This window comes from Lingula anatina, chromosome 8 (genome assembly GCF_051362555.1).
Source record: "Lingula anatina isolate TDL-2025a chromosome 8, LinAna3.0, whole genome shotgun sequence".
Lineage (NCBI taxonomy): Eukaryota > Metazoa > Brachiopoda > Lingulata > Lingulida > Lingulidae > Lingula > Lingula anatina.
Window position 1 is genome coordinate 19,280,360 of NC_141774.1, and position 22,131 is coordinate 19,302,490.

Consider the following 22,131-nt stretch of genomic DNA (forward strand, 5'->3'; position numbering starts at 1 on the left):
ATTTCACGTCCCATCATTAAAAAATCAAAACACTTTGCACGCCTGATCGATCCGAAAGGCTGCCCTTTTATCAGTGTAACAATGACTACCCCTCCTGAAACGGTGCTCTGGTTTTACAACAATATCTAACAAAAACCTGCTAATTTATATTTTGCCCCGCGTGGAGTATTTCTGCCATTGTTCAAGTTAATGAACACTTTTTCATACCGTCACGCAGAAGTACGGATCAATACTTCTTCAACATACCACATTTTTCCGTGGCAGCAGCTTTTTACAAATCATGTTTGCCGATAATTATCTAAAACAAATATTGCACCCATTTCCAGTTTTCTGAGGCCATGTCCGGAAATGTGGTTTTTCGAACAGCATTAAAATCGTACGCACTTCACAGCAAGTTATTTTTTGTCCAACATTGGCTAGAAATATTTGGCGAAGAGACACTTAAAGAGAATAAAGTTTTCGTTGAGAAAGTTCAAATTATCTCAGCTTTAATCCTTAATATACAGTACATTATATAATGGGGATCATAATTAAGTATGATTATCGTATTTTGACACCGCGATTCAGACAAAGTTGAAGAAGTCCTCATTCATTTTTTTTTTACATTATTCAGTTGGCAACTTGGTATTATAATTTCTTTTGTCCTGACAATATGAAATAAATGTAAATGCAAAGGAACGAATAAATGAAATAAAACTGAATTAAACCAACGGAATGGACATATGAATAATGAAATAAAAGTAAAAACTATGTATAGAATTGCACCTGGTCTCTCAAGGCTTGGAAAACCTTGACCTCTGCCCTTTGTTTAAAAAGTCATAACATGCTCCAACATTCGGTCACGGTGTTCCAATCAGTGGAAGTACCGTCAATACCCCGGTGTGTACTTAGAGCACCCTGGGGTCAACGGGGTCAGAGCGCATGCGCTATGTTGACTACCTAGGCCACCAGGGGTCTTTAGCCTTAATGGGGCCTTTTTTTCTCAATATTCCTTCTGTGACGATGTCATGGCGAACGGAGCTTTCTTGCTTTCTTTTATTTCTTTGGCATTCTAATAAAATACACATATAAGATCTACTGGTAAATATATTACTTAGATGCCAGAGACAATATTCACTCCTCCTTTAAGCCGGTTTTTGATGCTGTGAGGTTATCTGATAATGCTGATACTCGCAGACAGAAAAAGAATGAAGGAATAAACTTTTGGCTCGAAAATTGACCAAAAATTGATTGAATTGTACACAGAAAGGGCTCAGTAAGCTTGGCATTGTCGTCATGGAGAAGCGAGAGCACACTTTGAGTTTGTTTGACAATTTGAGGATTGAAACATTTAAGCGTGCATTTTATCAAAATAACAATAATAATGATAATGATGATTCATTAGATAATGTTGACGTTATATTTAAGACCCAGCTAGCTTAACTATTTGTATCTGCCTTTATTCTCTTTAAAGCCTTAAGCTTTGAGTATTGTACAGAAGAGGATAAATGTTCAAATCTCACCCCTCCTGGGTCTTAACTCTATTGCTATCCACGATTTTATAAAGTTCAAATGTTTAATTGGACCAAAATTAAACAACAATGCTTCTAATGAATATACTTTTGACATGAACATCCGAAACATTTACTTAGGTTTTCAACAAATAAATCATTCATTACGGTTTAAAATGATACAGACCTCTGCAGGACCCTACATTGAAACACGACCCACTGTGTAACAATAAGGTTACGCAACCTAACTTAGAGAGCGTTTTAGACTTTAAATGCAAGTAAAATCGTTACACTTCTTTAAGCCTTTGTGGCAATGTTGTCACAAGTTTGTAAAGCGGGGTACTTTGGCACGCTCTTTGTGAACCGCTTCAAAACGATACAAGTCGCATTGAATGCATTTCCTTGTTGATAAAATCAATATTTCTGAGCGCGTTACAATCGTGCTCGCTTACCGAGGAATAACAATCGGGATAAGGGACGCAATGTTTTAAAACACACCTCGTACCACAAAAGTAACGGGGTATTGAATGCAGTGGCTCAGCTGTTCTGTTTGTGTAGGCTTTTCTATAAAAGATTTAAGTTGCTTTTATAATTCAGCAAGAAATGTATGTGTGCCTCTAGAATACTGCCTGGTGGATCACGGGAGGGGGTGACCGTTGAGAAAATAGTTAAAACCTCAGGATGACACTAAAGGCTCATTCCCAACGAAAGTCGTTCTACTTAGATCGATCTAACTCTGTTGAATGAAATATGATTAACAGATAAAGCACGCCTTCTCCCGTTTCTAACCCTAATTCGGAGAAAGGGCATTGAGATGAAGGAAGTTTTACATTTTCCATCCAGGTTAACATTTTTTTTAACTCAAAGGTTTATTTTCATGGTTCACTATGAAGGGGAACCGACGTTGTTATTGCTTAATATTTTCAAATTTGCGGAAATGAATGAATGATTATATAAAAAGAAATCTAGAAATAAAAAAGTAAACAGTCGAACTGAACTTTCCAAATTCTCAAACCACCCAGCAGGGCTCCAATAGCGTCCCGATCGGTTTCACCGCAAACTTAACCGTTGCTATGCGTATTAAATCCCTCATTCCTCATTAATCATGATTAAATCAGCGTCTCATGGCCAGGTACGACAAGGGTACACGCATTCACCTTTGTATTACTTGGGGAAGATTAACGGGAGTCTATTTAATGTGACAAATAGTCACTGTGGACTAACATTGTAAATACTTAACGAGAAAACAATTCAGAAAACCACAATTGTCTCCAGTGGTAGGCAATGATTGATAATCCTTAGGATTAAGGTTACATTTGAATCCTAAACCCACAGTCACAGTAACAGATGCTTGCTTACATGACTGAACAATTATTAAGATATTTCTGAAACTAATATGAAATTAATTCTTACTCCGGCGAATGTAAATCGATTTTCTTCTCTTTTGCCTCTTTAAAAATCTTTTCAGTGTTTTATTTTAAAATCAGCCTCATTTATTATTATTATTATTAACTGAAATCAAAACAAAATCTTATTACCAACTCAAATGTCCTAATGTTTCTCTCAGTGCGTCGTCCTTCACCCGCCCCCCCAAGAAAAATACGACCAGCAGTTTGGTTACTCAGAAGGCTCGTGCTCTATAATAATGTCTCTAACGCAAACAAACAGTACTCTGTAACAGTAACGTGTCCACACCGTCCCACCGACAACAACTGTGAGTGAACCAGACATTATAACAGGGACAAGATCAATACATTCGCGGAAACGGAGAAAGAAACAAAAGGCTAGTGGCTAATAATGATGGGAACAATTGGACAAATGTAAGTACACAGGTTGAAGGGCTGATATATATATATACGTAGTCCAGACTGCTGTAGTATTTCATATATTTATACCTTAACTGTCAGCTTGTATTATGAGGGTAGTTCAGAAATATACTTGTTTGGGGGCGGTTTCCGTATCGTATTAAGCCACCTAAGTGTATTTATAACAAAATTTAAGTGACTATCGGTGACTGTATGCGTAGTTAACGCATGGTATGTACAATACATGTTTAGGGGCGGTAAGATTTCAGATTTATGAGCTCACAAGTATGCCTAGAACCACCAGCATGTGTTTTAGATGTATCAAGTTTCCACACTGGGGGGAATGAATGGCTACTATTACGTTAATTTATCACGCATCGTGTGTATAACGGTTGCCAAGCAGCTTTTTTGCCGGCCGTAGGTTTCAAACATTGACACTGACTTTAAAGACTCCAGATTTTGGCGTGTTTCGGGTGTTTCTGGACTATAATGAGTAGACCTATCGGCTGACCTAAACCATCCCAATGCTAGTCAATACCAACGACGTGCCAGTATAACCACAATCTTCTGGACACAAAATTCACCAGGCATCTGCCCAAAAGAACAAGAAAATGCGTGAGAGACTACGGGGGGCTATACACCAGGGAAAAAATAGGATGTGGTATATGTTAATGGCTTAGGTGTAGTGAAAAGCTGTTTATAGGTTTGGAGAAAGAAGAAGCCAAAGTTCACCGACTTCTTCCAGAGAAAGAAACAGATTATTCTTTAAACGGCGTCAAACAGGCAGAGAGAATGAGTTTTCCTGTAAGGAGAGAGAAAGGGAGATATACTCGGTCTTGCACGGAATGGAGGGCAGATCCCACGCCGTATGTCATTGTTTTTTAGCTAATTATTATCAAAGTGAGAAATGTACATTTATTTACATGTGATAATGCTTACATTCGATTAACTCTACGGTTATCATATGCACGCATGCATAAGCGATCGAATGCACGCAGACGCGCACACAGTTGCTGCTTCATTTTACATTTAATCACGCACACACACTCACACACACGCTCTCTCTCTCTCTCTCTTTCTCTTGAAAACACACACACACACACACAAACACACACACAAACACAAACGCACACTCGATGGACAATGTGCTGTTCTTTATTTAGTTATTCTAAATCATTTTATTGTATTCCGTGTATTCGGTATTCCGCTATATCTGGTCGTCGTCACCCTGGCGTCAGAGATCACTGGGCTCACCTCTCACTCCTCCTGTTTCCATATACATGTATAATTAGATTGGACAGTCTCCAGTCAGTTGTGAATCTCCGGGTTGTCGTGATTGGTCTGGCTTCGATTTCCCCGACAATCATATTGAACGGTTCGCAGTTTGTAGTATTTCCCTAATCAATATTTCATCGATATTTTGTTATTGAGACTCTGACATTTGACACTAAATGATCAAGGGTTGCCTAGTTTCATGGGCCTAGTGTAGTCTGAAAATGTGTCTTTAGTTACTTTTAGAGAAACATTTTAGTTTACCCATGATAATTTAATTAATTAGATCTGCTACATCTATTTTATGACACCAAAGAAGTGGCGTATGCTTAAGACCAATACTATAACTGCATTTTAACTACTTTTGATTTACCTTAGCTGGAACTGAAGTAGGCCATTTTTATCGTGAAATTTGGTCTAATTTTAGGGCTAAAATCACTTGGTGAAACCAGTCGCTGTATGTATAGGTATATTGTGAATCATTAATTACCTGATATCACTTTACGTTCTCTTGACGTGATTTGAGAAAAAATGACCTATTAATGGGGAAGGTATATACTTCCCGGTTGCCTTTTACACAGTGCTGGATCCGGGTCGGGGGGGGGGGGGGGGGGGGGGGGTTCAGAAGGATCAGAATAATTTGGCCCCTTCTCTAATCATATACGAAAAATTAGACGAGGACATTTTCATGAGAATGCTTAAGAAACAAGATCGGAAAATTTGTCTGAATTCGTCACTTTTTGCGTATTATATTGAGGGAGAGGAGGAGGATAAGAGGATATCTCCAAATGTAAAAAATCCCCTCTCGCTGATCCGCCATAGTAATGTATATAAATGTGCTGGAGATATTGGAGAAAATGGACCGAGGGCTGTGGTGAAATACAATAAAACCGTTAAGAATTACACAATAGATCTGTTGACTTGTGAAGTAATGAGATTTATTTATTTATTCATCTATTTATAATAAAATACTAAGAGGGTTACCACTTTCGGACCTGGCACTAAATAGTTAGTTAAGCTATTTATTATTATTATTATTATTATTATTATTATTATTATTAATATTATTATTATTATTCACCATAGCAACATTATATATCGTCCTAAAGTGATGCCATTATCACGTTTCCCTTCTCTCTCCATTGCAGGAAAGTCAACGCTAAACAAATCCGGGACAAACTGGAGATTGAGAAGGAGAAGGAAGAAATGAGGCAGCAGCTGAGGGACCTGTGCCGTAGTGGTGACGCTGTCAGCCTGCACGAGATCCTCATGAAGTCTTATAATGAAGTGGATGCCATGGATAAGGTGAGGGGAGAGAAAGAGGGAGGGAAAGAGGAAAAGAGGAGACAGGGAGGGAGGGAGGGATTGAAGGGATAGAGGAGTAAGGGAGGGAGGGATTATAGGGACAGAGGAGTAAGGGAGGGAGGGATGGTGGGTGGGAGGGAGAGAGAGTAAATGTATGATTTAAAAAGTGGTATGTGGTCTGATTATGTGATATTGGATTTGTTAATAGGACAAGGCTTTCTTTTTTTTTTTTTTTTTCAGTTGTCTGTGGCACAGCACAGAAACAGTCATATAGACCGCTCATGTCCACACTGGTAGAACATCCCACGTCACTGAGTTCACCAGTCTTTTTAAATGTCTGTTTGTTTATTGACTTCACCTTGACATCGGATATACAATCAGATTGAGAAACGGTACACGGCACACAAAAACCTACAATCTTGTACTCAGAAAGCTACTCTTTACTAAATGACAATAAAAATGTCTTAAAAGACGACGGGATCTTCGATCTAAGTTCAGCGTTGCACCTGTAGCTTCCGCGCCCATTTTTCAAGATGATTACATTAAGTAGTGACGGCGCCGTCCGAAGCAGAAAATCGAAACACGGTACAATGGTTTTAAGATGACTCTATTTCTGAGAATATCCGGTTTCACAGTTTAACCGTGGGATAGTGAAATTTTAATTCGCTCTCTCTTTCTCTCCTTTCTGCCAGTTAAACATAATTTTCAAAATTTCAAGTAACAAATGACCCACATTAACATCAAAAAGTCTAAACTTGAACATTCAAAATTAAAAAGCATTGATTGCAATCAATTAGGTGGCCCCTCAACATGTGGTTCAAACAATAACGTCATGGCCATCTTGAGGAAAAGTTGCGCCTTTATAAAACAGAGCAGGCCTACTCATACCTCTGCTCTTTATGTTATCTAACCAGTGTGTACAAAATGCACGTTTAACGATCTCATCTTTGTAAAGGAAAGCTAATTTGGCCATTATGGTACATTGTTTTTCAAGTTAAAGTTAATAATCGAAAGCAATTAGCCCTAATAGCGTCACACAGGACTTCAAGTGCAATCAGAGGGAAAGTTTCCTATATATCAGTCCTACGTAACCTTTGTCAAAGCCTCTTGACGGTGAGGATTGAAGTACTAGAGTAGGTGTAGCTCTGATTTAAACTGTTGTTTGAAGAACTACTGGTATTTTTGAAAATTTGAGAGCAAAATACAGAGTCCAGTTTCACCAACGCTGGATACTATCCACCAGAAAATAAAATGATTGTCCTGTGAATAAAGTAATGTGCATGTCTCACAAACACCGGATACTGTTTGTCTCTGATATTGCTATCTAGTGGTTTAAAATTCTGCTGTCCTTAGGATAACTGTCCAGAGAGTAGCCACTTTATTTACTGGACAGTGTCGCTGGTCACAGAAGAAAAATGTTATAAATTATACAGAGCCCCGTAACTCGAAAGCATCACGCATTGCGACCGAGCGCAAGACTCTCGATTCCAATATGGGGCGAGTATGGGCGAGTTATGGAATCGAGACACTTGCGCTCGGTTGCAATGCGCGATGCTTTCGAGTTTCGGTTCCAGATCTGTGATAATTTGGTGTTAGATGGTCGCTGCCACTGGACCCACCTAAGGAAATTAATGGACGTGAAATTATTATTTTTCCAGAGTGGACTGACGCCGCTGGTGTGTGCAATCATTGCCCGTCACCCTACTGTGGTTACTGAGCTATTGCTGGGGTATGCCAACCCGAATATCAGTACACCGGTATGTAAAACTGACTAAATAAATGAATAAATAAAACTGAATATCCTCATTTCATATTTGGTGTGTATTGGCGTCATGCTCTCCGAAATCTACGTTGTCAATATCATTAGTATGGCATTATAGCCACTTTTAAGTGTGTCGAGTAAGTATTCGTAACATAAATGATATGATTTTATGAAAGAAGTTCTACAGATCTTTTTTGACTTGAAGTAGACTAAATTTTGTACTAAACGGTCAGATCAACTTTTGATTTGAAGCTATTTAGTGAAACCATGCCCAGGTGTAAATTTTAAAACTCTTTATTATTATTATTATTATTATTATTATTATTATTATTATTATTATTATTAAACCGACTGCTTCACGACTTCCAGAGGACCGGTATGTCATCACTTCACTACGCCGCTCGCTGGGGTGATGCACAGGTGCTGCACAAGCTGATCAGAGCTAGAGGATGGATAGATGCCGGGGACCGGGTACTGACTTATACTAATATTACATCTATGATCACATAAATTCATCAATTATTTTGTTTCATAATTATCATTTTTCCTTGTTATCAATTATTTGTCAAGGGTCAAAGTTTTCGGTCTATTCTCAGTTTATTGTGTAAATCAGCACCCTGTGTATCAAAGTCTTTGGTGAAATTGACCGGTTTTTTTAATTTTATTAAATATTCCTTAACTCTAATTATTTTCAGGACGAGTGGACGCCACTTCACCACTGCAGTGTCAATGACCATTTCGCCGCGGCCGACCTGCTGACCTTTATGTTGGCCGACGTCCACATCCGGGATACGGTAAGACATGATTGGGTGTGGCTAAAGGGACTAATGGGCGGGACACTTTCGTGCTCCGCCCCTGTTTATGTAAATCAATTCATTAACCAATCAGTAAGTCAGTTTTAACTGTTTTTAAAAAAATCAAACAGCCAGTCAATCAATATGGAAGTAAACCGATCAGTCGAAAAATTAGTCAATTCATTAACCAAGCAATCGAATAATTCATTTATTGATTAATCAACCAAGTAATACTAATTTTATCTGTCTGTCTACTAGCCAGCCGTCAGTACTTACTGGTAAATCAATTAAAAAGTCAATCATTCCTTTTGTTTCATAGCATAATCGTACTGCACTCGACTTGGCTCAGTCAGCTAAGATGAAGCGGTTAATAGAAAGGATGGCGAATGTACCCAAGGACTTCCTGAAGAAGTAAGTTTATAAGATTTGACACTTTGTGAGGCTGTCATCATGCATGATTATTGGTATGACCCTCTATGGCGGATCTTCGATTTTGTTAACTGCGGTGGGCAATAAAGATAGAAAAATATAAAACGAAATACGCTGTCAAACCCACTGTTACCCAGTATAATGGGCGCATGGGTTTTAAGTTGCTTTTTATCTGGAAAGTTGATGTTTCGGTCTACTCGTTATACGTTTATTTAGAGGGATGCACGCGTCCGTCATTCCGTCCCCTTCTCTTTCTCTCTCTTTTTCTTTCTCTCTCTCTCTTTTAAGCAAACTAATTATACGATTTTTGCTCAAGTGATAAGGAGATACCCTAGAATTTGTCAACTTTCAATACGTTTCAGGTCTTGCCAAACGCACACCATGAAATTATCAGATAAAGCAGGTTCCGTCGACTTCCGGTGTGGGGTAGTGCTGGAGATGTCTGCCGAGGTCGTGAAGTCAGAAATACCCGTAAGTTGCCGAAGGACAACTCCCGAATGTTTCCGAATGATCTATCCGGAAAATGAGGAATCTTTCCTAAATGATATCATTGAGTTTTACCCACGGAGAGTGACTTTTAAGCGCCCCGTGACGGTTTTAGTGGACTATGATATAATTATCCAATCAAAGGAAGACATCGTGGTCACATGTGCAAGCAAGGTTGTTCCAGAATTTAGTCTGACATCACAGGTAAATACCAGTTCAAAAAGTTTTAATTGTTTTTATTCAGCGTAGAGAATATTGCGCAGTAAAAACAGAAAAACTGGAGCTTTTGATGAGGCGTACTGTATTCGTATATTAAAATGCTATAAATGCTGTAAACATTCCATGCTTCCTAAAATACACTTCCATTAAATTCTATGTCATGTTTTCCGTACAAGGGCCGCTCATATTCATCTTAATTCCTTGCAGGGCAAATCCACCACGGTGAGTTTCGAGACCAAAAAACTTGGGCGAGTGAAAATATTAAAAATGAAATTGTCGGATTACTATGAGTCAGCCAGTCAGTCGACGTCAGTGGTCGACTTTGAAAGTTTAAGAAGTGAACAACAGAGCCGTGCCACCATATTGTCCACGTGGGATGAAACCGAGGCTGATGAAGTGGAAACGAGACCAAAGCCGACAGCAGCCGACACCGAGAGCGACGCCATTGGTCAAAAGCAAGAGAAAAAGGAGTCTGAAAAACTCTGTAATTCACACGAAAAATACACGGAGCAAGTTTTAGTCTGTGAAGAAAGTAACAATGAATCCAAACGCGTCGAAAAAACTAACGCTGAAAGTTTTCATGACCATAAAGGCTCGCAGGAAATTAGGTCAATTGACACGAGGAATAACGACAAAGACTTAAGTGAGTCTCAAAATATGGAGACATTGGAAAGTTCTCCCCAAATCTCTGAGCCGGAAAAAAATGGAAGACAGAGCTCTTTGAGTCAGAGCTCATTCTCGGTTGTGGACGAAAAACCTGAGGACGAAAAACTTGACACAACATCGCAAAAAAGCCGGAGAAGTTCCCTCAAAAGCTTCCGCGAAGAAATCTCAGTCGAACATGCACCCGAAGAGAAAGAACGTAGTCAAAAAGTTGACAGTGAAAAAATTGAGGACAAAAGTCTTAGCACAACGCCACAACAAAGCCGGCAAAGTTCTCTCCTAAGCGTCCGCGAAGAGATCTCAGTCGAACGTTCACCCGAAGAGAGAGAACTTAGTAAAAAAGTTGACAGTGAAAATGGCAGCGAAATCCCAGAAGAAATCGACGACAATGACAACAAGAGTACTTCCTCTCCCAGCGTGTTACCGAGCGAACTATTTAGCGACAGCGAGCAGAGTGTCACCAACACAGCAGAGATACAGGAAAATATAAACGACATCCACAAGGAACTCGCAGAAATTGAGGAACAGTTGGAAGGGGACGCGTATATCTACACGTGAACATATCCATGAATCCAAATTAAGGTTCATTGGTCTGAAGGTTCACTGGGCCGAAAATTCTTATGCGCGCGCCTCTGATGAACTTTACTTTATTGCCAGTACGATTTTGGCCTACACTTTGTTCATGCATTAATTTGGATTATAGAACTTATGGACCAATGAACTTTCGGACTGTTGCTACGGCTCCGTTGGAACGTATATGGTATTTGAATTGGAAGAAAATACTTTTTTATCTAAAAAATAGAGAATTTTATGTTTTAAACTGTTACAGGTCAACCCATGGGTTGGGGGAGGTACATTAATTTAAAAACTAATAGCTTTATGATGACGGGTAGAAAGTAACAGGGCAGTAATACTTGAATACCATGTTTAAAATATAAGTATTTGCATGAAGTACTACGGTATGTGGTACGCGGCCATCAAATCAGCGTAAAACTGCATACAACACGGTAGCAGGAACAACATGTATATGAATTATAGGGTTATTTATATAATATATCATATAAATAATAATTGAACCAAGTTTTATAAACAAAACGTTGAACTTCACGTGAACTTAGGTGCTGAATATACACATGCTTTAATAAATGTTGAAAACATTAATAAGAATAATAATAATGATAATGATGATGATGATGTTTATTGATACGAGTATATTTGTTGTAAAGACTATAAGGTAGCTAACGTGGTATTTTTGTTATACAATAAAAGACAATAATGTATAAATTACAAGCTATCTGACTATGACAGTACATCTTTATGAGCCACGTATTACTCGTACTTGTTGACTCCATACAGTGATGAAATAAATTTAATGATAAATGTTATCATTTATTACAAAGAATATTTTGCGTTGTAAATTGAATCACAATCACTGATTAAATGTCAGCAACCTAGATCTACAATATCCCTCATAAATTGTATGTTAAAAGCTAAGTTTGGGTCACTGAAATGGAGTAAAATATAGCGTTCTTTAGCACTGACTTCCGTTATTATTGTCCATATTCCCCGCAGGCTCAGTGCCTATACTTACGGACAAAAAAATGCACAAAGAGAAGGAACTGAAGTCACAAGGTTTATTTCTTTCTTTATCCTCGACCACCCCCCCCCCCTTACTGTACACGTCCATCTCCATAAGGGCGCATTCCCACAGATTTTAGATCCCCCTCCCACGGTGTGGAAAATGAAAAAAAAACTGTGTGTATAATACTGCATTCTGGTGCATTTTAACTGTTATTTATTGTTCAATCAGAAGTCAGAAATTGTGGGTTCATTTTGCCATAAGTACAGTCATTTTTTCAACACAACGGACTTTTTAGCATGAACTGAGTTGGCTAAAAACAGTACACCTTTGTAAACAGATTGTTGAATGATTGTCTAGCGGCCATGAGTGCATTTTCTCACAGAATTGATACCAACTTTGCAATTATTTTTTTTACCTTTGCGATTATTTTTTTTGCACCTCAAATCCCAGGGGGGGCAGCTGCCCCCCTCCCCTGCCCACCCCGGAGGCTACGGCCCTGTTGTGCAAATGGTTAACAATACGTACTGAGAAATGTGGCTTTTCCCGCCCGATGGTGATCCACAGATTTTGCCGAAGTGACTACTAAATCTTGAGACTTGGCGACCTGAGCCTTCTGCTCGTCAATTACAAACGTGGCCGCGGCCAGAACTACTGCTGGCCGTATATATACTGAGCAAATCATTTGCATAACAAAACAAAGATGACTAATAATCGCAACTTGTTGTCGTAAGCGACAACACAAGTTATTGATACACATGTATATTATCATGATTGTATGGGTTCTTTTAACACTGAGGTAAATCCTTTGGTCTCATAAGCATCTACATGCATTAGTTTTCATGAAAGTGCAACAGTTTAATCAAAATCTTACCATCTAGTCCGAAAACTGTAACAAACTATTCTAATGTTTTTTTTTTTTTTTTTTTTTTTTTTTTTTTTTTTTTTTTTTTTTTTTTTTAATTCAAAGTGCTAGGAGTGCAGTAAATATAATGTAATAACGTAATATATAAGAAATAGCACAATATTTGTTCTACTCAACATCTTACTTCAGAAAACTCTATGTACTCTTTGAAATATTCAAGAATATATTCCTTTGTCAGTTGATATCTCTCCAATGAATGCTGATGTTGGCCATATTTGTTTTGTGGATTGTCTTTGATGTAAGCCGCCATGATGGCCTCTCTTTCTGCGGTTAATACCAGCCCGAAGCTGTCGTAGATTCTCTTCACGACATTCAAAGGGTCTTTGACAATATCACTGTAGGCAATATCACAGAAGCGGTGTTCTTCTTCTGGGTGCGACTTTCTAAATGCCATCATGTTGAATCCACTGTGGAACAGTGGGATAGCCACCATATTCTCACCGAGTTTTTTCAAGTCCAGGTTCGCCGGCTCGTATCCAAGACCTTTGAACGACTCCGCGATTGAACAGAGAGAAGCGATAGCCTCGCAGGGGTCCCGGTAGGTGTGGATGAAGGTGGCGTCGGGATACACTTTCAAAATGGCGTCCAGATAGAGACTGTGGGTTGACTCTTTGAAAACTAGTTGCTTATTGATGTCATCTGGAACAAGATTATCACATTCGCCAATGAGCAAAATCATGACATTTGAAGCGTTTTCCTGATCAAGTCTATGGGATATAAACGAAATATCGGAGGCTTCGGAGCTCATATCATTTTCTGCACTTCACTTGAGACGACTCGCTGTTATGTTTATTAATTTGTACACGTGTCTGGTACGAGAAGTACACCACAACATAGAGGAACCTTCGCTTATTGTATGTCCGTCACACTTGAACCCGTCCCAAGAAGTGGAGCCTGGGCTCACATTTACATTAAATATAATTGTGATGAGCTTCAAAATGTATTAAACCACACCAACCACTACTACCTCCCTGAAACACAAACTTAAAGGGATAACAACTGTTCGTTTTGGTGAAGAAATGTTTTTTCTTGGGTTAAACTACGATTTTCCATGCATACTTTCATGTACCAACGGTAAGTTAGACCATTTTTTTTAAAGTTTGTTGTTTTTTGTAATAATCTTTTATGACATTTTTTGTAATAACCTTTTAAAAGATTATTACGCAGGTAGCCATCTTTGAAGGTCCACGTGGTATGATGGCAAGCACAAGTTCAAGAATAATTTTGATTACCGCTGTTTTGGTGGTAAAATGGAACCATACGTCTATGAGCTATTTACAATGTATTTATTGTTATATATGAATCTCATACAGAGAGTTGTTATCCCTTTTTTTCATCAGATAGATATCTGATTCTATTGAAAACATACCCGAACCCCGGGCGAGGAGAATGAGTTGAATCTGCAATTTATGAAAACGGTAGGCGTCTTCCTTTTCTTCCTCGGTCAGTGAGTTGAGCCAGGCTAGATACTCTTCTGGGTGGTTGGTCAACAAAGTATTCGCCTTGAATATCCCACAATTGTCCATCAGACGGAAACACTCGTAGGGGTTGTCTGCCACGATATTATGCATGGCCTTGACCTTTGGCACTGCCTCGTACATCTCAGCTGGAATAAAGTTCATGTAGATGTGCTTGAGGTGAAATGTAGAAAAGTTGATGTCTTCCTAATTCTTTTTTGTCCATCTATACATGGTACATGTATTGTAACTGAGGCGACTTTGTCACTGCTAACGTTCTTAAAAAAAAAAAAAAAAAAAAACAGGTGAATAAAATGAAAACGATATTTTGGATATTTTCAAAAATAATTACAAGTCTGTGTTTGTCTAGTTGTTCTCGCAAAAAAAAAAGAAAATTAAATCGTATGCAATATATATATATTTTATCCCATTCTTTAGTCGCCGACGACGTGCCTGTTGTATCCCCTTGTTTGACCCAACTTAAGAAATGGCACATACTGGTAATCTAGATAGGTCGAATTTTGATTCAGTGCTGACTTTCGTCCGACCAAAGTGGCCGTTATTTTGAACCTCTGGAACCACCCTCTAAACCTCCCCCCGCCTTGCCAGCGGAATTATATATATGTACTATAAAACCTTACTTAAGGCTTTGCGTTCCGCCTCCACGCGGGAATCCTCCCTTTCTGTGGGTGTTTCTATCACCGGATGCATCGTCTCGTAGTACCTGGGGGATGTATTTTTGGGATCCTGATACAGATGATTCAGCAGGAAAGTCGTCCCGGTGCGGCAGGGTCCGATGATGAAAATAGGTCTCTTTATTGGACACTACGAAGAAAAAAGAAAATCGTCAAGGTAATATTATTCGTAAAATATTTAAGACATTGAATAAAAGAAACTTTCTTATTTGACAGGAATGGCAGTCCTAGGAATGGAAGTCGGGGGTCCTATGTGGAAAGTACATGTTAGGGTTAGTCGGAGTATTGGGGTAAGTATATGGGACAAATGTCACCTGTACAAATTAATGAGGAACGCACTACGTTCCCAGCGGACTACCATTCCTGTCACACCGACACGGTAGGTTTACTGCCTCGGCCGTCTTCTGTTTTCTTTCACAAAAAGCACTCTTAGGCTATTGTTCTGTGTTTATATCACCATCAAGGAATGATCTGAATCAAAAAGGGCAACAGTGCGGTTTTGAAATAAACTGCTTTTCTCAAAGCAATATTTATTTTATAGCAATGAAGAACAGTGTCTTGCGTATTTAACAGTTATATATATTTTATACTTTTTTTTTATATATTTTACTGTTGTAAACATTTTACATTTAACATTTCCTGCCCCAATTAAATTGGTCGTGTCTGTCCACTTAAAATGAAAACATTTACCTTACGCAAATATTGCTTTTTATCTCGCATGCAGGTGTACATGTAAGTTCCCTCTTTAGAGAAGACAGGAGGCCTGTCTGTAATCGTGCCGTTCAATATCCCATGAATTAAGTAGCCTAAGAGCTATACTGAAATACGTCCAAAGGTTACTGCCTGCATATTATCTGAAGCTTGTCTTTTTTCAGGCTGGGTCGAACCGACATTCGGGTTAATACGAAAAAAGCTTGTTAAAGTAAAGCGTGTTCCCAGTAAAATTGGGCCGATCCGGAATTTGCCTATAGCCTACGACTTCCTATAGGACCCTATTGGACGTCCTAAAGGACCGTTCTATGGGACTTATATGCCCTATGAGGCCCTACAGGATTTCGGGCCAATTTCCTATAGAGTCCTATTGGAAATTTATATAAGAGTATCTAACATTTTCTTTGCATGGGAAAAGTTCCGAGTTTGACTCTTCACATCTTAATGCCCCCTAATTCAATTACACGCTGCATTTGTCACTCGAGTTAAATACCTTAGATACGTCAACGAGAGGCAGTTTCCTAGCAATGGCCAGTCGGTTCTGGAGGACCTCTGTCCATCTTGTTTCGATGATCATTCGCCCCGCCATGGTCAAATTTTCGTCCTCTCGGAAACATTTCAGTAATGTGGTCCATCCCTTGTACCACCATTTGCCAGTGAGGTTGTCGGACAGCAGGCAGCTACGGTCCTCGGGGGAGAGTTTGGCCAACAGGCTTTCCTCTGTGAGAGGACATCCGCTCTTTAGGTCCATGTTTATTTGGTTCACTCGTTCAGGCCTGTAGGGCATGAGCATTGATAAGGGGTGTGTATGGACGAGTGGAAGATTACATTGCTGAATCACATTCAGCGCTCTTCACATAACAGTGGCAGTATTTACCGTGAGTTAAAAGCGAAAGAAAGCATAGAATACTTGTCTTCAACATAAGACATTTATATGGTATATTATGTGGTTAGAATATATGTATGCTCAGTTTAGATGGTGTAATTTCTTCCGTCTGCTTCGTTGTATTTGTGAATCGTTCCAGCTTTAAGACGCGTGTGATCGCTGTTGATGACGTAGCTGAAACCGATATCGATGACACAGTTTACCGGCGGATCGACATGTAGGGCACTGTACGTATCAAAAAGAAATGGGGCACGTGCGCAAATGTCTCGATTCCATGGCCCCGTATCTCGAAATAGAATCGGTTATGGAATCGAGACACTTCCGCAACATAGCGAACCTTTCGAGATTCGTAGCCCAGACCTCCAAAACACACAAAATTATAAATAAAAATAAGAAAAAAAGCCATCACTTTTATAGTAATTTAATAAAATGACCACATGCAGCATATGACAGCCAAAGAAACAAAAATACCACCTATGCGATAAAAATGCGAAGTATACATCTGTTAGAAATGGAAGCACCGACACTGAAATCTAGCCACTCTATATACACGTTGAAGGTTTCATTTCATCTCGAAGAAGCAAGATGAAAATTCCAAGTTTTCTCAATTATTATTATTATTATTCCATGGCATAGACAATGACATCTCAGTCAATAATCACAACAAAAGTTATTTATGGAAATGCCCTGAAATGATGCCTCAAATAAAATGACTATGGCATATGAAAAGGTGACGTGTCTGGTAAGAAAAAAACTCGTTTCCCGCAGGTTTAAGGCTACAGTCCCAGCGGGCAAAATATGTTGTTTTAACATTGAAACAACGTTGAACCATAACGTTGATAAGACGTTGGATATATAAACATTGGATTTGAAAGTTGACTCAACCTCAGATAATAATGTTGTATCAACGTCAGATAACAACATTATATCAACCCCATGCAGTTGTTAGACAACATTCTTGCATGAAAAGACATTGAAATGACCTGAGTGTAGGGTATAAAAGTATGGCTTTTAAGTTAAAATTTCCAAGGTTTATATAAAATATATATATATATATATATATATATATATATATATATATATATATATATATACAGCATTGGTCAAAAAGTTTGTCCCACCCCCAATTCCATGTACTTTTATTTACAAATGATAACCTTACAGCCGTAAAATGTTAGAAATAGTGCTTTTTATTACGGATACAGTGTCTAACGTGATTAATGGTTTAAAAAATACAAAATAGAAGTAAAAATATACATATTTTATACCATTTAGTATTTATAAGAGGTACCCCATCAAATCGACTGTTTCACTGTGACTTCTACAGATGTAAAGAAATGTTTATAAAATTGAAAAGACGCCATCAAATGTCACCAAATTCACACACAATTAGCATTAGGGTGTGCTTGTTAAAGGTCACGTGCCTAACAGCGTGTGCGTCTACTGCGTACTGCAATTATCTCCTGTAGATGGCGCGAAATGGGGGTGGGACAACCTTTTTGACCAATGCTGTATATGTAACAAAGTCACAGTCACCTCAACCTGTCTGAATAACAAGTAAAGAAAATTCACTAGTTCACTAAAGACACAAAACAACTGTCACTTTTACTTTAAACACTTTTTTTATTATTTTGATAAAGTTAGTTACAGTATTGATAAACAAAGTATCACGTTTTCAACAATTAATATTTTAAAATATAATCCATGTCTGCAAGGTTGTGTCAATGACCAAAATACAACGTTGAGTCAACCTCACATTATGACGGTGTTTCGACGAGGCTGGATCAACGTTGATTTTACGTTGAATTTTGGTAGATCAACGGCAATTCAATGTATCAACTTGTTTTCAACGTTTATCCAACGCAACTATGCCTGCTGGGAGTGTGCGACTTGTCAGCTTCTGAGTCATGGCAATCTATAAGCTGGCAGTCTACATCTGGCGCACGCGCAGTCCGCTTATATGTACCGGTAGAATAGTTCTCGAGAATGGACTATGAACACAGTACGTGGACGTGAATTCCATATAAGGCTATCGGTTGATAATTTACGGTAAATACAAGTTATTGATTAATAGAATTAATCAAAAGATACAAACACCCATATCTTGATTAAGCTGCATTTCAATCAGATGACGCCAACCTTGTTCTGAGAACTGATGAAATGTTAACAGGCCTTTATAATCTAGTGACTTTGTCATACCTCGAAGGACAAGGAACGAACGTCAAGTGACAGTCAAAGACTTTGCCTTAGCGGCATTAACCAGCTGAGATTTCAGTGACATTGGTATACATCATAAGGTAAGACACCTTCACAATCTTTGTACGGACATTTCCTGGTATTAGTGGGCTTATGGTCTCATTAAATGAGATCTGAAATTCCTTAAGATGAAGCAGATGCGACACACTAACGGTATGCCTTGAACCGTGCATATGCTTCAAAGAACGTGTCCTGCTAATGATTTACATATCAACATACACAAACTGGGGTTTGGTATGTTAATATCGAGCTTACAAAATGCTTACAAATTTTTTTCTAGGTTTTTCTAGATAATGAGATAAAGTGCCCATTCTGTTAATTTCTAGTCGAAATATGACCTACCCTTCCTCTCGGTGTGTTAGGTGCAGACATGTACAGTGAGCAGAAAATATCTGTGGAAATAACATTTTCTGGGAAATAATGTAACAAAATACTGTGGTATTTATTTAAGTTACACTATTTGAAAAACTATGGTGGGATTTGGTTAGGTTCAGTGACAATGATTTGATGTTTAATATTCTTAATCCTTTCTGAGACGTGTTAGAAATTACTAAACTTTTACAGACTGCTCATTCAGATTTTACAAGAACGATCATTTATGCATGTATGACCGGTCATATTCGCTCGGTTAAAATGCCTATGGCAAGAAAAGGTGAAATTACTCGTTAAAAAATAATATTTCCCCCAAATCTTCAGCTACAGTGCGTGAACTGCGTATCTCACCGTCAGCTACTGAGTCATGACCAAACTAAGATACCAGTGACGCATGCGCAAACCGCATACAGAAAGTTCTCGTGAATTGACTTTGAACATACATGTAGCACGTGAATTCCATATAAGGCTATCGGTGATGATTCACGGCGTAAACAAGTTATTTCCATATAAAGCTAATCAAATAAACGCCAATGTCTTGATTAAGTTGCACTTCAATAAGATGACGCCATCCTTGTTCTGAGAACTGATTTAATGTTAACAGGCCTTTATAATCTAGTGACTTTGTCATACCTTGAAGGACAAGGAACAAACGTCTAGCGACAGTCAAGGACTGCCTTAGCGCCATTAACCAGTTGAGATTTTAGTCGCATACCATCTGGTGTGAGCGGACATTGTGTGTTGCGATGCAATTCTTGTAATGGTTTTGTAAAAGTACAAATATACAAAACCCATAAAACACAAAAGGGGACCAAGGATTTCTTATGCAAATACATATAATATGATGCTGCTGTCTGCTACTGAGTCATGGCCAATCTAATCTGCAAGTGACGCATGCGCAAACATGACTTTCATATTAGCCTAAACGTAGATGATTTGCGGTAAATACACGTCACTAATTAATAAAGGTAATCATTAAAGCACCCATGCCCCGATAAAGATTATTTGAAGCAGTTGACCCTTACCTTGTTCAGAGAATATAGGCCTTGCCTCAGCAGCGCCATAAAACAGTTGTTACACATTGTTTGCTGAGACGCCTTCACAAACTTTGTACAGGCATTTTGTGATGGTACAAATGGGTCAAGATATAATAGGATGTCTTGATAAAGTTGCACTTACATCAGGTGGCGCCAATCTTGTTCAGATATCTAATCAAAAGCCAAAAGGCCTAGAAATCTGGTGACTTCAGAAAATTTGAACAGGGATTCATAATAGAAATGAAAGTATAGAGAATTTTCGCGCCAAACACTCATTTTTAACTAATTTTCTCGGGGTAAGCGCGTATTCCCTCGATTTAAAAATCTTAAATCTTCCTTTCCTGACACTCGCTATAACTCTGTAATTTTTTAGTCAAATATACATTTGCTTCCTTTTATAACTTGCAGACCTATTTTTCTATTCCATATCGACAGGTCATCTCAGAAATCCGTGATGTCCAAAAGTAAGGATCCATCGGCTAGTTCACTTGGTGCACGTGGACCCAGGGCACATGGTGCCAGAGAGTACATGTACACTTTGGTTGACACCAAGGAGCGCTTAGATTCAGCCCTAGAAACCCTGCGAAGCGTGAGTAAAGAAGGCCCGAATCTTGCTGTCGATGGTCATGGCTTTGAATATTCCAGAAAAGGAAAGCTGTGTTTAATTGCCATCGCGAAAAGAGATCACGTGTTCCTGTTTGATATCATCAAGCTCGGGGAGCTCGTTTTTGATCGCGGGCTGCGCGAGATTCTCGAGGATCCCACTCGCGAAAAGTTGATGTTCGACTGCCGCGAGGATTCCGATATCCTTTGGCATAAACACCACGTGAAACTTGACGGTGTCCTAGATATACAGCTTTTGCAAGTTATGCATAACAGAGGAAAAAACAACCCGATTTCGTCGCCAGTCAGTCGAAAACGCGCTCGAAAACAAACTGTAGAAGAAACCTGCGAAAGGGTAATTGGTTTGACGAGTTGCCTTGAAAATGAAAAAATAATTAATTCCGACGATGTCGAAAGAAGGCAACATTTTGAGAATAGCTTTTGCCAAGATCTCAAAAGATGGACCAATAGACCCATCGACAAGGATACGAACAGGTACGCATGCGAGTGTGTTTCAATGCTTTTTGCGCTGTACGACAAAATGAGATCGGAAAACATAACTCAGCTGAAAGAAGCATCTGGGCGTTACGTTGACCTCAAGCGTTCGATATCCCGTCGCAGATATGACGATTTTGAGGGAAATTCATACCTGCCGCTAAATATAATACCGTATACAGAATGTGATTTAGATGAAGACCATAAGTGTGAGCTCTGCCAAAGGCACTTTCCATCTGAAGCGTTAATGGGCAATAGAATTAAAAAGTGCAAGGTTTGTTTTCAGATGGAAAAGGAAAAAATTAGGAAAATTAGGAAGGAAGAAAGGAAATCACAAGAACGATGACAGTTATTATGGTTACATGCATATGTTACGCTAAAAAAGACGTATTTTTAGAGCACCATGATGTATGTGCTAATAGCATTTTTATACGACGTTTGAAAGGTTGAGCAATTTAGAAAATATCCAAAATTTTGAAAAATTAAGTCGTTTGGATGGTAATTATTTCACTCTTGTCGATACATCTGCCTTTGTTAATATGTATGCATATTCATCTGACAAACCTATCACGAATTTATAGGTTTTCCATATATTTGCCGTCATTGCACATGCACATGTAGATATAGCAGGTACAGAAAACGCAACAAGATTAGGTAGAACTTAAAGGTACACTTCATGTGTTTGAAATTCCCCATGTGCTTTTTTTACCATCCACAGCTTCTTAAAAAACTTAAAACACACCAAAAACGAGTTTACTTTTCTTAGATCCTGTGTGCCATATGTCCATCGTTGTGTCTCAGGCCTGTAGCCAGCAATTTCAAAAGGGGGGTTCTTTTTCTGAAAAAGTGGACCTTTTCTCATAAAAAAACTTCATGTACCTAGATCAAAT

At 38.7% G+C, this 22,131-nt stretch overlaps 3 protein-coding genes across 4 annotated transcripts; 2 read left to right on the plus strand and 1 right to left on the minus strand.

The window, feature by feature from the left end:
* The first annotated feature begins 3,087 nt into the window (after positions 1–3,087).
* LOC106167700 (uncharacterized) lies at positions 3,088–11,627 on the plus strand. 2 transcript variants are annotated; one of them, XM_087019219.1, is made up of 8 exons: positions 3,088–3,310; positions 5,716–5,872; positions 7,531–7,629; positions 8,004–8,105; positions 8,330–8,428; positions 8,748–8,839; positions 9,220–9,547; positions 9,770–11,627. In XM_087019219.1, the coding sequence occupies exons 1-8, from the start codon at positions 3,288–3,290 to the stop codon at positions 10,781–10,783; spliced, it is 1,914 nt and encodes a 637-aa protein (XP_086875345.1). In that variant the 5' UTR covers positions 3,088–3,287; the 3' UTR covers positions 10,784–11,627. The 2 variants fall into 2 exon arrangements, with proteins under 2 accessions (XP_086875345.1, XP_086875344.1); XM_087019218.1 differs by lacking the exon at positions 3,088–3,310 and adding an exon at positions 3,367–4,161.
* A 1,214-nt stretch (positions 11,628–12,841) lies between these two features.
* Positions 12,842–16,374, minus strand: LOC106167701 (uncharacterized). Its single transcript, XM_087018805.1, has 5 exons — positions 16,086–16,374; positions 14,828–15,011; positions 14,041–14,335; positions 13,684–13,700; positions 12,842–13,368 (listed from the first exon to the last, which is right to left on the minus strand). The coding sequence occupies exons 1-5, from the start codon at positions 16,341–16,343 to the stop codon at positions 12,842–12,844; spliced, it is 1,281 nt and encodes a 426-aa protein (XP_086874931.1). The 5' UTR covers positions 16,344–16,374.
* A 2,163-nt stretch (positions 16,375–18,537) lies between these two features.
* LOC106151813 (uncharacterized) lies at positions 18,538–21,814 on the plus strand. Its single transcript, XM_086994213.1, has 2 exons — positions 18,538–18,775; positions 20,579–21,814. Exon 2 carries the CDS (start codon positions 20,598–20,600, stop codon positions 21,585–21,587), a length of 990 nt encoding a protein of 329 aa, XP_086850339.1. The 5' UTR covers positions 18,538–18,775; positions 20,579–20,597; the 3' UTR covers positions 21,588–21,814.
* The last annotated feature ends 317 nt before the right edge of the window (positions 21,815–22,131 follow it).